Source organism: Neopsephotus bourkii, unplaced genomic scaffold, assembly GCF_033783945.1.
Source record: "Neopsephotus bourkii isolate Nb327-2 ecotype Australia unplaced genomic scaffold, CSIRO-AGI_Nbou_v1 NB_52, whole genome shotgun sequence".
Taxonomy (NCBI): domain Eukaryota; kingdom Metazoa; phylum Chordata; class Aves; order Psittaciformes; family Psittacidae; genus Neopsephotus; species Neopsephotus bourkii.
In genome coordinates this window covers 553,849-569,918 of record NW_026900569.1, presented here as the reverse complement: position 1 = coordinate 569,918, position 16,070 = coordinate 553,849, and the positions used below count along the sequence as shown (strand labels likewise).

At 44.3% G+C, this 16,070-nt stretch overlaps 1 protein-coding gene across 6 annotated transcripts in view; it reads left to right on the top strand.

Moving 5' to 3' along the window:
- ACSL6 (acyl-CoA synthetase long chain family member 6) overlaps window positions 1–13,993 on the top strand; it is a 44,318-nt gene extending 30,325 nt beyond the window's left edge. For 3 of the 6 annotated variants that reach the window (XM_061347996.1, XM_061347987.1, XM_061348003.1), the window contains exons 11-21: window positions 880–1,092; window positions 3,250–3,384; window positions 4,411–4,545; window positions 6,241–6,336; window positions 7,128–7,200; window positions 8,028–8,116; window positions 8,669–8,785; window positions 9,020–9,163; window positions 9,843–9,944; window positions 10,175–10,246; window positions 12,008–13,993. In XM_061347996.1, coding sequence (XP_061203980.1) covers window positions 880–1,092; window positions 3,250–3,384; window positions 4,411–4,545; window positions 6,241–6,336; window positions 7,128–7,200; window positions 8,028–8,116; window positions 8,669–8,785; window positions 9,020–9,163; window positions 9,843–9,944; window positions 10,175–10,246; window positions 12,008–12,148 — 1,317 coding nt within the window. In that variant the 3' untranslated portion in view covers window positions 12,149–13,993. The remainder of the gene's footprint in view (window positions 1–879; window positions 1,093–3,249; window positions 3,385–4,410; window positions 4,546–6,240; window positions 6,337–7,127; window positions 7,201–8,027; window positions 8,117–8,668; window positions 8,786–9,019; window positions 9,164–9,842; window positions 9,945–10,174; window positions 10,247–12,007) is intronic. The other 3 variants (XM_061348013.1, XM_061348029.1, XM_061348022.1) reach the window with 2 other exon arrangements.
- The last annotated feature ends 2,077 nt before the right edge of the window (window positions 13,994–16,070 follow it).

Here is a 16,070-nt window from a genome sequence, read left to right as displayed (position 1 = left end):
CTGGGTCATCAGGCTTTCAGGTTTTCTTATCTGTAATATTATAGCAAGCCTTACCCTCGGAAAGGCAAGTAGTAAATCAGGTAGGGCATGGGTTGAGTAAGGCTCCCGGGGGCTGTGTTTATTCCAGCCTGTGAGAGAGAGTTAAAACCCTGGCAAACTGAAGGCTTTGGTAACTTTATTTCTGGCATAATTTGTCCAGCCTCATTTCCCCCCTGCGCCTGTCTGTGGGGCAGTGATAATGCCCTTGAAATTCCACTTTAATCACTTCAAATGACAAGGAACACTAACAGAAGTCATTAATTTTTGCAGCTGAAAAACAATCATTAATTTTTCCCACCTATTCTGATTCAAACCAATGATTAACCAAAGGAAAAGCAGGAAAACCAATCAATAGCTTTGACACTAGTAACACTGTGATCTCCACTGGGCTCCATGCAATGGGGAAAAGGGAAGCGTTGCGGAGCATTCCCGGGAGGCTCCTGCAGGTTTGCACCAGGATCCTGCGGGTCTGCACAGAGCTGAGGGCACGAATCCTGGTCTCGGCACCTCCTGGTAGAAAGCAATGGATAAAATGGGATTCTCTGTCAGGGTGAGCCTTCGTTTCCAGTGAGCTGTGTGGATACAATGCACCTTCCGCCACGGAGAGACCTCTCCGCTGCCCTCTGTGTACATCTCCGTGCTCTTTACTCCTCCTGCTAACCGAGCTTCATTGACGCTATGGCTTAACGCTTCACTTTGTACGCCGCTCCCTTCCTCTCTTGACAATCTTTACCTTTTTGCTCCTCTGGTGCCATTTTTCTTTTTATTGTTTTATGACTTTCTTGTTGTCTTCCTGTCAGTGTTTCTTTCCTTTCTGTCTCCCATGCCCTTCACCTGCAGAAAGTGATCTTTCCGAGACAGGACGATGTGCTCATCTCCTTCCTGCCTCTGGCTCACATGTTTGAACGAGTTATACAGGTAAGAAACCTGCCCGAACTGACGAGGCCTCGTGGGGCTCCTTGTGTTTTCTTCCAGAGTCAGTGGTCTCCTACTTGTGAGGATGTACACATTTCCTATTTGCCTTTAGCACACATGTTTGAGAGAATGGTACAGGTAAGGTCCTGGTGTCAGTGGAAATCATCCTTTTCCACACTGAAAAAACCCCTATAAAATGAATACGATACTAAATAACCAGCGATGTCCTGTAGCACTGAAAAAGCTTGTACTCCAGAAGTGCCATGTGTATAACACCAGGGCCCTGTCTCTGGTCTCAGTGAGATTGCCATGAGTCCAGAGCGATTCCAGAACAGCTTCCCAAGCTCTTCAGCTTACGCTGGTGTCTTTGAGGTTCGAAACCAGCCCTTTGTCCATGAGCAGAAACTGCCACCTGCACAGTTCTGGGGGCAGCTTTTCAGAGCACTTTGGGATGAGGTATCAGGGGAGCAAGAGGATAATTTTGTGCCATTTTCTGCATCAGCTAAAGCCCTTTTATTGCATAAATAACCAGCTCTGCAGAAAACTTGCAGACACTGAGAAAGAGGAAACCAAGATCGTGATGTGCCACTCGTGATCCTCCTGGCAGGGCAGCGTTTGGTGGGCATGAGCTGGTCCGTGTCCCCTGGAAACAATGGCAAACAGCAGTGCTGACTCAGGCCAGCCTGAGAACTGACTTCTCGCATCTCCTCCCGAAAAGCCAGGTGAAGATCTGTGCTGCAGTCAGGGTGTCAGGCACACTGGATGAGATGATCCCATCAGTTCTCCTGGCCTGAGAAGCTGCAAACTAAAACCTGGTCCAGTGCGTGAAGATTGGATCCGGATTCAGTTGCAGCTCTGTGGGTGATGGCTTTTGAGCCAGACAAGCATCCGAGTATAAACTCCACTTCTTAGTAACACCGGTGCCAGCAGTAATAAGTTCTGCCCTGTTAAAATACTTGCAAATTGGAAGTGAAAGTCCATTGAAGGTTTGGTGAATCACAGCACAGCCTTTCTTCCCTGGCAAGGCAAGCTGGTCAGTGTGCCACCCCTGTAATATAACAAGTCATCTGATGAGGGAGAAAAGCCATCTGAGATCCCCTTGTTTCACAGGATGTTGCTGTATTGAAACAGGCTCCAAAGGATGCTCAGCTTTACCCTCCCTGCTAAAAAAGCTCATTTATAGGAAGGTTTTTCCCCAAAGGGATAAAGAATCATTTTCAAAAGCATTTGGAACAGCAGCACTGCATCAGCTTCCCCAGTTTTACCCAACACCATCAGTTCCTGGAACTTACAGTGAAAACTATACACATACATTCTTTAAAGCTAACATTTCTAGCAGCTATTTATAATCCCCACTGATTATATTTTCCTTGTTTTTCAATTGCTGTGCATGTGCAGTGTGGAACACAGATTCAGCAGTGTGCTGGTCATTAACCACATCACATGTGGTTTCAGTTGATGGATACACTCTCTGTCGGCAGAGCAGTGACAGCACTCCAGTTAGTGCTAGGGATAATTAGGAGTACCACAAAAAGACTTAGGTGTGTCTTAAAGGAGTTTTAAACTGGTTTAGTTATATGGGGGAGACAAGTGCACCAAAGGGAGCTGATGTTCTCGGTCCTCTATGGGGTTACTGATGACCAGGGCTCCTCATATCCAGCTCTATTCCGATCCAGTGGAAGTGGCCTGTCTGCTTTCCAAGCGCAAAACCTTCTGGACCTGTAGTTTCCATACAAGTTGAGCACCTTTTATGAAGGAGGCTTCTATTTCTGGGATACAGGATCAGGCACGGTACTGCTAACATAGTATATTGTTGTATTTAAATAGAACTAAAGTATTAACACCTAAAACCCGGCCGCTGCTCAGTATTTTACAGCGTTTTTTAATATCCATTTCTTTATTGACAGTAGGTGCTCATGCTGTGAGCTGCTGTGGTAGGCCTGGCCTTAAAGGAGAAGTTCAGCTCCAGAATCTGACCATAACTCGGGCTTCTCCATCCCTGTATGCAGGGGATAAAGGGAATTCCCTTCCAAAACAGCTTTGGTTCCCTGTTCTTCCAGAACCAGTGGCAAATTTGGTGGATGCTGAAGTGCCAATACTGAAATGCCCAGAACTATCTGGATATTTCTGTTCAGTGCAAAATTTACTGTTACTTTTTAATGTATTTCTGAAGCCCCATTTTTTGCCATGTTGGAAAGCAGGATTTTAGGAAAGGCATTTCTGTGCTTGGGGGGGCTGCTCTGCCATGGGAATTAAAGGCAGGGATATGACACGTGTTCCTTTTCCTCCCATCAGTCTGTAGTGTACTGCCACGGAGGGCGCATCGGGTTCTTCCAAGGCGATATTCGCCTCTTATCTGATGACATGAAAGCGTTGCGCCCAACCATCTTCCCTGTCGTGCCGCGGCTGCTGAACAGAATGTATGATAAGGTGAGTGGAATTTGGCTCTTCCTGTGGCAATAAAGTTTATGTCCCTCTAGTACTTATGTGAAAGAATCCCCTCAGTCACAGAGATTTCCTGAGCAGATGATGCTGTTTCTGCCTTACTGCTAACACACTCTTACCCTGTGTAAGTGATAGGGCTGCTCCAATGTGTAAGTTGATTTATGCAGACTGCTGACATGGATTAAACCCTCTGTATCATCCCCATTCCCTGTTCTCACTGACGTTACTAGTGACATTTCCAGAGATGAGGGACGTTTTCATCCCAGAAACACTGGTCAAACCTGGATGCATGAGGATTCTTTGTGCCCTTCAACCAGTTTTGGAAGCTAAACCTCTCTTCTTGGTGGCAATGACAGTTGAAAATCAGGAGCTGCAAACAGACTATGAGGATTTAGGCAGTGTCAATGTGGGGTGGATTTTGGATCTAGAAATCTTTATACCTAAGAGATAGTCTTGAAAGGTGCTAAAGACACATCTGGTCATGTTAAATGTGTTTGATCAGCTGGGAATATTTACTCCTCTGCAGACTTACCCTCTAAAGATGAGCTTAAGCACAAACTACTGGTGTAATTTTTCCCCAGGGTCAGGACTGCTGGATCAGGGTTTCTTGTTTGTGGAGGTGTAGTACGTGCTGGTGTGTGATGAAGCTCAGGTCAATGCAGCCCCCATCACCTCCTCAGCCAGCAACGAGACCGGCTCCAGTAGTCAAGTTGCTCATTCCCAGCTGCTCAAATTGTAGGATTTCATTGAATCCTATCATGGAAATCATATAGAAGTAGCAGCTACGTAAATGCAGCCAACAACCATCCCCTCTGTTTTATCTCCCAGGGTAACCACCACGTACCATAGCGCATGGAGCAGAACAAACCACTCCTCTATATCCCCACTAACAAAGCCCCATGCAGCTTCATTTAACAGTACCACTAACATCCCTGCACCCTACCTGTCAGCAGCAGAGCTGGGTGCTGTGACAGTAAGAGCAGCTATTGATGTTCTCTCTCTGCGCTGCAGATCTTCAGCCAGGCAGACACGTCCCTCAAGCGCTGGGTTCTGGAGTTTGCTGCAAGAAGGAAAAAGGCTGAAGTTCGAAAGGGGATCATTAGAAATGACAGCTTGTGGGATAAACTGTTCTTCAACAAAATACAGGTAAGCTATTTAAGAAGTGAGGCTAAGGTCAAAGAGCTCTCATTTCTTCTAGCAGTGACTGGTGTTCATTAACGTCAACATGGTCCGCTTGCCTTGTGATGAACTGCAGGCAGTTGTACCACTAGTGAATAGCAGACTGAAAACTGAATAGGGAAAGAAAATGGAGCACAGTTTATTGTTCCACTCACTTTTGCATTAACTTTTGGCACGTTTGGTTTTATTTATATATTTCTTTTTAAACACTGTGCATAAGATGCCAAAATTTACATCAAATCTACCTCTGTCTCCTCTCAATGGGAATGAAATTCCGGAAGGGAGGAGTATCTGATCAATGAGATGTTGCTTCAAAGTGTTCTGCAAATTCTCTACAGATAAGATTGGATTCAGGGTTGGGTTTCAACTGGGAATATTCATAGAATCACAGAACCTCAGACTGGTTTGGGTTCGAAAGGATCTTAAAGCTCCTCCAGCTCCAACTCCCCCATGGGCAGGGACCCCTTCCACTGGAGCAGCTTGCTACGAGCCCCTGTGTCCAACCTGGCCTTGAGCACTGCCAGGGATGGGGCAGCCACAGCTTCTCTGGGCACCCTGTGCCAGCGCCTCAGCACCCTCACAGGGAAGAGCTTCTGCCTAAGAGCTCAGCTCAGTCTCCCCTCGGGCAGGTTCAATCCATTCCCCTTGGCCTGTCCCTACAGGCCCTTGTCCAAAGCACCTCTACAGCTAAAAACTCAAACCTGCTTTTTCCCCTATGAAAAGGAGAAAAGGGTGTAGAGAAAAAATCACGTGTAAATCATGGCTTAACAATAAGGGAAACAAACGCAAATGCCCTGCCGTGTGCTATGCATCTCCTTGTTAAAAAGGGACTAAATTGGCTTTAACCCAGGGGTTTGGGCTCTCTGCTGCTCCGGGAGGCTCTGATTGCTTCATTTTTCTAATCGGATAACTTACCTTGGAGACATGCCACTTTATTTTTAACTAAAGAAACCGACTGCACTTTTTGCCTGCAGATTACTTGTCCTCAGCGTGCACAGAGCAGAGTTCACATGGTGCTGCCGGGCGCGCAGACACGAGGCAAGCCGGGCTGCATATTGATTTGAGCTCTGGCGAGACCGGCAGGCTCAGTCCCTTCTCTTCCTTTGTGCTGGGCTTTCTTCTTTTAGACTAAGAAAAAGGAAATGAAGGGGGGAGAAGGAAGTAAAATGTGACACAGGAGTTGATGTAGCACCCTCCAGAAACGTTTGAAGGTCATCTGCCTGAAGAAAGGGACAGTGTTATTTCAGATGGCTTGGGAGCCTATTCATTAAAGCGGATGAGGTGCAAAGAGCACTGGAGGAGAAGGGGTTTGGTTTGTACCCCACAGTTCCCAGAGCAGATGTTGCTCATCCTGCCAGAGATGGAGGACTCTCATCTCCATATGTTGAATGGCTTATTCTTTAGGCGCTGTATCTACCTGCAAGGGGGAGTTACTGCTTTTAAGGTTTAGCTGGATTTATCCCTAAGGAAAGATTCAGAGCTGATTTGTATTCATAGAATCACAGAATAGTTAGGGTTGGGAAAGACCTTAAGATATTCCATGCCTCTATTCTAGAGAGCGCCTGTGCACGCGCTGTGCAAGCAGTACTCATGGGTGCCTCTGGCTTTGCCACCTGCAGTAACCTGTGACGCTTTCCTCCCTTTTCTCCTGCTATCGAACAGGCAAGCCTTGGTGGATGCGTTCGAATGATCGTCACGGGCGCTGCTCCTGCATCTCCAACCGTGCTGGGCTTCCTCCGTGCAGCCCTCGGGTGCCAGGTGGGCTCATGGTGATGCTTGGATGTGTTTGTTCACTGCGAGCTGGGAAATACACTGCTTTAAGAGAGAAGATGGGTTAGAACCTCAGAGCTGTGTTTAGGGCAGCTTCGACAGGACTGGTCCAAGAGCAGTGCTGTTCCCACAGCCCCGGGGCTGGAGCAGGAGCCCTTCCTGGTAGCCCTGGAAGGGAGCAGCAGACAAGAGCTGCTTGTGCTGCCGGCAGCTGTCAGGAAAGAGCATGGACTCATCCCAGCTGTTCTCAGCACTTAATTGAGTATGTGCAATTAAATATACTGGTGCATGTGCTCAGAACTTCGTTACGTGAGCTTTATTCTATATATAAATGGAGAAAGATAATCTTCAGAGGGCAATTTAACCCACTTAAGCTGTCCTCTGTGTTATTTCTCTTTGACAGGAAGGCCAGGGCAACTACAAGGCCTCATTGAAGAGCCTAAAATTAGGCAAAATTAATGTAAAAGGTGTATTTTCAAAACATCCCACAAGAATCCCATTTTTCTCCCTCACTAATAAATTCCTCTCAGAAAGCAATACACTCCTTGACTTAAAAGCAAAGAGTTGAACTTGTCTTCTCACTACTTCAACTCTCCAGAGACAATTCATAGTCATGTCAGTGAAATACTGGATATGGTAAGAGCAAGGGAATGTGTCCCATATAAAATGTACTCCTGTCATTGCAGCTCCAGGGGTGCACAACAGAAAGCAATGCTTAGACTTTTATTGTGTGTAAAACATCCTCTGTGCTGTTTTAAAGATACCCCTTTCTTTGCCAGGTTTACGAAGGTTATGGCCAAACAGAGTGCACAGCTGGGTGCACCTTTACAACCCCAGGTGACTGGACATCAGGTAATGATTTGCTTCCATCTTTTCCAGAGGGAAAAGAAAAGATTTCTTTAGGGAATTCAGGACTGTAACATCACAGGGTGCTATCGGCATTCGCCACGGTGTGACTGATCTGCAGCAAATACGATGCTCTTGAAACTGTCTTTAGGCCAGAATATCTGCACAGGGATCAGATGCTGGGCACGTTTGCCTGGGGATGTGTGGAACTGTCCCTCTGGGTGTTCTTTGTGACACTCTTATCTCTGCACTGCTGGTGCTGTGAGTCCTCTCTAGAGCCCTGAGGTGAATTCAGATGAATGTTTGTTAGAATGAAATGCTGGAACAGAGAAAAGATGGATACATTCGTGGACTTAGTGAGCAAAGCCAGGCTTTGAATAGAGACCCACCACTACGCCATACTTTCTGTATTTCAGGCATTCAAAGGTTCTGAATATGGACAAAATCACATGAAAATTGGCACTAAGCAGGGTTCAGATAATCCTAGAATCCCAGACTGGTTTGGGTTGGATTTTCTTCCTTATGCTTTTTCCTAAAATGGTGAGAGTCCAAAGCTTTGTGTGCTTTTGTAAGGAATTCAGCTTAAACAAGGATAGTCCCTTACAGGTAATGGAGACATAGTTTGTATCTCAGTATGTCTGAACACAGGGTTTATATCCAAAGAGGAAGTTTGGGTATTTAGTCTCAATAACACAAAACCTTAACAAGCAAATTATTGCTGCATAGAGACACATTTCCTGCTAGAACATCCAGTGTATCTACAACCATGCAAGCAAGTGCTATATACTGTTTCTAGGACTGATGACAAGTGACTTGATAACTTTGCTTTCCAGGTCATGTAGGAGCTCCTTTGCCCTGTAACTTAATCAAACTGACGGATGTGGAAGAGCTGAATTATTTTGCTTCCAAAGGAGAAGGAGAGGTAGCAAATCACATTTTTATATCAGAACCTTCCTAGTAACACTGTGTTAAGTACTTATGTAGTTATCGAAGCATTTTACCTCTGTAAGGCACATGCTTGCTGATGTGCTGTATATTGCAATTGGGGAAGGAAAACATCAGCTCAGCAGCAGAGCAGCAAAGCATAAGTTAAAGAGGGGCTGCGGCAGTACTGCCAGCCAATGCCCTGATTGATTCCTTTTCCAGCTAAGATGGAATTAATTAGTTCAGCTAAGAAAAGCTCAATTTCATCGTGATTTCCACATTGCTGTTATTTCTGTATTGCGCATAAATTGCACTTATTGAAATAACGTTGGGGGTGTTTTTAGCTGCAAATCAACTTTGAGCAAATCAGTTTTGCAAGCCCTATTTCATAGTTCATAGGTAATTTCATAACACAGTGCATTTAATTCCACGGAGCACAGTCATTAAGTGAACCTTTAACATATTTCAGTTTTAGTGAGCTGCTATTTAGCTTGATGGTAATTTACAGCACAATAATACAACAATTTCTCTGCAACTCTGTGTTTTGCAGATATGTGTGAAAGGACCAAACGTTTTCAAAGGTTATCTGAAGGATGAAGAGAAGACAACGGAGGCGCTGGACCAGGAGGGCTGGCTTCACACAGGAGACATTGGGAAATGGTTACCTGTGCGTGCCCATCAGAATCTTAGTTCTTATGTCAATTGTGTTATCCTATTTAAATTTCCAAGTACTCAACTTACATTTCCAAGCAGATCTGCCTTTACAGAGGATTAGGTTTATATTTTACAGAATAAGCTCGATATGACAGTGAAGCGCTTTCTGGCCATGTAAAGAGCTGTGTTAAAACCAGCTTACTGAGTCTCTGTGATTAAATAACCTCTCATTCCTTTCTCCTAACAGAACGGGACACTTAAAATTATTGATCGGAAAAAGCATATATTTAAACTTGCTCAGGGAGAATATATCGCACCAGAGAAGATCGAGAACATCTATATCCGCAGTGACCCTGTTGCCCAGATCTATGTCCACGGAGACAGCCTGCAGGTAAAAACAAAGCTTTCACAAGGTCTTGCTTTGCTCTGTGTAAGTAGAGGGCAGAGAGCTGAGTGTGAGGGGAATGCGTGAGTGGATCACGTCAGGTTTTCCCCCTGGTGCCTCCCTCCTGCTGTGGAGCTGGCTGCCAGCCCTGCAGTAGCATAAGCAGCTTGGAGGATGCTGTGGCTGAAGATCAAGCCTTTAAGTTTGCTTCAGTGTCACCCTTTGGGTCCCTAATGCTCTCCTTTGCCACCTTGCCTGTGGTAAGCCAAGAGAAGGCAAAGCCACTGCTGCACCACAGCCACTGCCTGCACATTTTGACCTATTTTGTCCCATTTCTTTGGATATTTATAAACCCATGTACAGCTTCTGAAACCATTGTGATTGATCCCTCCATATTCGTTGCCCACAAGCACAAGGCTTCCCTGGCATAGGAGTTTGCCTGAGGCTCACAAGCCTATGGATTGAACATGTATAAATGGTACAGTCACAGGGAACCACTTTATCTGAGGAAAAGGCACAGACACCCAAATATAACTGATGATGACGAGTTAGTAAATCATTGACATAATTACACAAGAAATGATAAACACATAGCAAATTCACCTGGCTTATGTATTCATGTCAATGTAGGGCCTTAAATATTGGTCAGCTTTTGCCTGTAACTCTCCTTCTCCTCCACCTACAGGCCTTTCTGGTGGGAATTGTGGTGCCTGATTCCGAAGTTATGCCAGGCTGGGCAAAGAAAAGAGGGTTTGATGGATCTTATGCAGAGCTCTGTAGAAATAAGGTTTGTCTTTCTGTCTGTGCGCATATAAAACATCGCCTTACTTTCCACACTGAGGAAGCAGTTAACATCATCACACCGTGCATTTCTGTAACAGAGTATTTGCTAATTATGTATTAACTGTCAGTCACTTGAACTTTAGTCAGAAACATGTTTTCCTGGCGAGCAATGACATCAATTGCAAGTAAGGTTGCCTCTGACATTTCATGAGGAATTCCTGTGCTTTAACCCAGGCACTGCAGCAAGCGATAATGGAAGACATGGTACGGCTGGGTAAGGAGAGTGGACTTCATTCCTTTGAGCAGGTAAAACAACAAATACATTACTCAGCGTGCTCAGGTGATTTGTCCATTTGTATTGAATGGGGATTTGTCAGCATTGGTTACGTTACCTCCATATCCTTGTAGCTGCACACAGTGTTTTTGGAAGCAGAGATCTATTGCTAGCGAGTTCCTTGACATTTGAATTCAATTTAGTGTGAAGTTTTAGATGCAGAAGTGAAAACCTAATCCAGGGGCATGGATAATCTGCAGCCCGACAACCAGAGGTCGAGATAAATCTGTGCAGGACTCTGATTCTTCTGCCGCTGAAAGCAGTGATGAGGAACTGGGTCACTAATTACCCTTCTTATAACTGACCCAGGAAATGCTGCTGGTTTATTTCTTTCCAGCGAGCACACTAATTCCTTTCTGGGGCTTGTGTAAATATTGTTGCAACAGAGCTACAGACACTTGAGGAGGAGAGATGAGAAATCAGCCGCGGTTTACACAGCATTAAAAACACAGTGAAAGCATAATCCATCACATTTTAAAACGTCAGGTGCTTCTTTCTGTTCAAACAATGAACATCTTCATCATGACATAGAATGAGCATGGAATTTTGCTTTTGTTTAGGTTGTGTCTGGGTGGTAATTCTGACAGGTAATTCACCATATGCAGCAGCAGCACCATTAAACATAGACTTGTTATTCTTCATTTCTCAGTTACATATACCAGTGAAATGATAGTAAAATGAAATGAAGCATGGTTTATAATGCACATAGTTGCTTGTGGCACTAAATCTGGCTTGTGCCTGCCGTAGTCCCGTGGTATGAAATGTCCTCAAGTAGTCTATTCTACCAGGAGTTTGCAATTAATAAACTACAAAGTGGGGTAAAAGCCTTGCCATCTTCACATTTCAAAATTAAAGGGCTTTAAAATTTGATCTCTGTTGCAGTATGCAATCTTAAACCCAAACCTTAAAGCCAGATACTAGGGTTCATGTCTGTGTGGAATGGGATCCCTTCTATATGGAAGAGAGACTCTTAACATCTGTGTCCTTGCCTGCAGTGCCAGTGGCCTGAGCGTGGATCTCTGACTTGGCAGTGAGAGCTCTGGGCTCTGGAACCCAGCAGCCAGTGCAGCTTTAATAGCACCAACACTGGCTTTGTGAAGGACATCACTGGGGGGGGAGGAACAGGACCACAGTGTCCAACATATCCAATAGGAGTTTAAAAATGGATCCTCACTGTATATTCCTGCAGCTCTCAGCTGAACAAAATGCAAACCAGTCTGGCTTGGGGAATCGGGAGAGCAGCAGAGGGCTGGGGAGTTCTGCCTTCCATCAGTGACCATGGCCAGTCATGCAGCCCTTTTCTGCCTCCCTCACTCCTCACTGCCAGGCTCCCTGCTTTGCTCAGGGAGACCCCCGTCGACCAGGGCAGCATGGAACAAACCCTGTTTGCCTGGGCTGAATGGTTTGACATCATTTTAATTAGCTAATAAAACACCATCCTTAAAGATGATCATCGCCACGTGCGTTCTTTGTGCCCACAAAGCTTCACGGTAACTTTGCAAGGCCAAAGAGAGCTCCCTTGTGTGGGACATGGGAAAACAAGCATAAGAGCAGGGAGCAGTATGGGGTGGTGGAGGGATTTAGTGGAACCTCAGGAAACTTGGGCAGGTGAGGGAAATCCTGGGTCCCCTGCGCACAACCAGAGGTAGCACAGTGAGGCTGGCATAAGGAGTTAGGCTTATTCAGTGCGATGCTGTCATTTCTGCTATAAATGCATCTCTCTTTTATTACAGGTCAAAGCTATTTACATTCACTCTGATATGTTCTCAGTACAAAACGGTTTGTTGACACCAACGTTGAAGGCCAAGAGACCAGAACTGCGAGATTACTTCAAAAAACAAATAGAAGAGCTATATTCAAGTGTGTCCATCTGAAATCCTGGGAAGAACCTTCTGAATAATGGACTTCATAGCAATATTAGAATAATCCTCAAAAGTACAGAGCCAGAAGGGCACAGCTGAAACGGATAAGCATCTGAATCTTACATCTGAGCCTTTCATTGTTCTAGGGTTTCACCACTAACCACATCTTTCCTTCTTTTTTTTCCATCAGGTGTAATACAGTTTATTTTCTACTCTATGTACACAATAGGGTACTACTAAGAATGATGTTAAATTGCCACAAAATATACAGAGATTTCAATCCATGACCAAGTAAATTATGGAAACTTACATTATTAATAACGCCAAACGTTTTTAATTAAAATAAGGAAAATTTCAGGTATGTCTGTTGATATCTGATTGTACATAACCTAATAACATTAGAAACTAAAATCGTGGGTAATTCAATAATGCGGTCTACCTCAAACAGTCAGTGATTGATGGTGAAAGTCTGTTTTCCCTGATCTGGAACTTCAAGCTGGATATTGGTTTATATATTAAGTGATAGTTTTTGTATTTTCCAGGACATAAATTGCATTGATTTGATTTAATCATTAATGTCCTAAAAACCAGAACACAAATAGGAACCAATCTCCTGCTCTTTGTACTTAAAAGAACTATTACTATTTACATCTAATGGATTAATATTACCTTGAAATTACAAGAATGGGTTGGGAAGCAGTAGGATGCAATTCCCTCTTCCGTTCTTTTCATCTGAACTCATTTTATACATGGCATGCTGATTTTTCATTAGGGCCTCCTTCAGTTCAGAACACTCATGGACATCTGAACTGCTCCAAGTGGTAAGGTTACAAAAGCACGACTGCCTCTGTGGCAGCTTTTTGTGGGAGCTCACATTAACCCCAGTTCTCATCCCTAATTTATTACTTTACATGCTGCTAATACTGGGTAGTCCAGTTGGACTAACTCCCTTTCAGAAACAGTGCTAAAGGAATGGAGCATGAAGTACAGGCTGTGATTATCCAGGTTGTCCAGAGAAGCTGTGGCTGCCCCATCCCTGGCAGTGCTCAAGGCCAGGTTGGACACAGGGGCTTGGAGCAAGCTGCTCCAGTGGAAGGGGTCCCTGCCCGTGGCAGGGGTTGGAGCTGGAGGAGCTTTAAGGTCCCTTCCAACACAAATCGTTCTATGATTCTGAATGGAACTTAGCAGAACAAATTGGGCTGGGAGAAGACTTCCTTCTGTTGACCAGGAATGGAAGAGATGCAGCTCCAGCAGGCCCCTGATGATGGGCAAAAGGCTGTGTTGGCTGATGTATGGTGGCACGGTAGCGGTACACCACTGGATGTGGCTGTAGAAAGGCCTGTGAAGAAAACATCTCTATGCCCAGACACCTGGGAGCCTCAGTTCCCACTGTCATCACTTCCAGTGACCTCTATGGAACAAACAGCATGTTTTCAGGATGAAACCTTAAGTTTTCACAGCCAGTGGCAGCTGTTAGAAGAGGGTGTAAGTCCCCTGGGGGACAGGCACAGACTGGAGCCCTCTCCTGATGGAAAGCATGGTACAAAGCAACAAGAGAACTGTAACGTTAAGTCGCTTGAACGCTTGGACTGTTGGTGGCTTTCTTCTGCTAAACAGGGTCCTACATGTATCTGTGTATTTGAATAGCTGCTGTTCGTTGCACCAGTGCGTACTAGCATGGAGCTGTGCCTGCTAGAGCTTCCTTGCTAGGACAGTGAAAGCACACTTGTTTTCTCTCTTAAACTGGAATCCACTTTTGAAGCCCCAAATTTTCACTCTAAATGATCTCTTACTTTCCCTCTACAATTCCGTTGCACGCTTCCAAATGAAATACATTGGATTAATGAGTTAGTGTTACCCGACGACTGATTTATTGCAGTAATTTCCTAACAAAATGATCCAAAGGAAGCGTATCAGCTAGCATAATCACTCATATAAAGAACAGAGCAATTTGATTTATCAGATGTGGAAGTATTTATTTGTCTGAATTCCTCTTTGCGCCCAATTCCTCATTGGATTCCAGCGCAGTGATTCATATCAGTTCAAAGCAAGCAAGAAATCCCGTCACAGTGATCTGACAGGATTGTACGTTCATTCGTCACCAGCACACGCAGCAAGAGCATCCCTGGGGAATCTGTGTCTGCCACGTCTGCATGGGGCAGGAATTACTGTATGAAATCTGCTCTTTGGGTCAAGTCATAAGGGCTTTTTAGCTCTGCGGAGTCTAGCTCATCTCCTTTTGTATCAGCCAAAAGACAGTCATTGCGCTTGCTTCAAAGCGATGAAGAACTAGCTTCGGTTCAATTTCCTGTGTGCTTTCATGGGACACACTTTAAAAACTAAATGATTACAATTAAAAAGTCATCTAAATAAGTACAAAAGAGCTATTTCCCACTGACCTTTTTCTACCACATTAATTTGATTTCCTTTTTTCCCAGTTTACCACACTTTTCTAGGCAACTGAACTCTGACTTGTATTAGTATAGAAGATCCCAGTGAGTTTATTGAGAGCTTAGATGGCTGACACATTTACATCTATAATGCTGAATGAATATCTCTATTCCTCTTTTGGTACCTGATGCAAAATGTCAGATGCACTAGAGCCAAAGAAATGGACACCTAAAGAATAAGAAAGCAAAAACACAGACTTGGCCACACTGGAACGATGTGAAATCGGAGAGGACTTGTGTTGTCACACCGAAAAGAGTGAATACTTTCAGCACTTGTATAAATCACCTAGAAGCTCTCTTTAATACTTCTTGTGCAATCAGATTTTCCTCTGCAGGTCACTTTTTCTTGCTGTAATCATAACGATGAGATTAAAACTTGAAAACGGGTGTAACGCATGAGCTAGGCACGAACATGCTCAAATGCCAGGAATGTTTAAGTTGCATTGAGCCCTTGTAAACTGAACTACTTCTTGTGACCACCAAGGAGAAGCCCCCAGGGCTGTCTAATAAAGGTTTTACTCCTCGAGATAACTAATTCCAAAGTTAATTCTTCATTTTACACATAACAGAAAAGAACCTGACTTAAATCTTCTGGAACAAGACAAAAATCACTTAGATTCTTTTAATCTATCGTTTATTTTCCATGTGTTACAAGCACAACCGGGTGATCTCTATGTAAATAAATTGCTACAAGATGAATGTAAACTGGGGAAGAATATACTATTTTTGCATGGTAACAGATTACTTAAAGACCTCTTGATGCCTTACAGGAAAGTGGGAAAAGCATTTTATTTAGAGGCAATTCTATCGGCGTACTTTTTGTATCTTTAGCTCACTTTGGTTTTGTCCGTGGAAAACCAAAAAATAGAGGAATTAGCTCTTTGCTTCTTCTTGGCATTAACATTCTTCAGTACTTTGCACATTCAGTGGTTTCTGCTCCACTTTTGCTTCTGTTCAACGCTGAGGCTGTGCTTTCTGGAGGAGAAATTGGGATGCTTGTAGCCTGGGGAGGGAAAAAAGGTTTAGATCCCTGGAATTGTTCCAAAATAAAATGTCTTCTGAGGCATCCAGAGCCCCTTTAAGCCCTTCATTTCAGCTTTCTGGTATGTATTTTAGACAAGTATAAACAGCAAACGAGTCCTAAGTGCTGCCTGCTCTATATTCAGCTGGAAGTGAAGGGGTTAAAATATACCCTTTCCATTTGTGTAACCCCCCCCAATCTTACCTGTAATTAAAGGGGTTTTCAGGTTTGGTATATCAGCATGTGGTGGCTTTTATAAGGAATTACAACTGTCGCACTTCTCCAAACCTCTCTGAAGGTTTTCTCATGGACTAAGGTACAATAAAAGCTCTTTTCTAAACCCCGTTGTCACTCCAGCACATTGGCCTCACCATGGGAGTGCAGGACGCGTGCCTACACCCAACGTGTTGGCTGATCAGATTAATACTCATTATAAAGCAACCAAAGGAATATTGGGACCTGA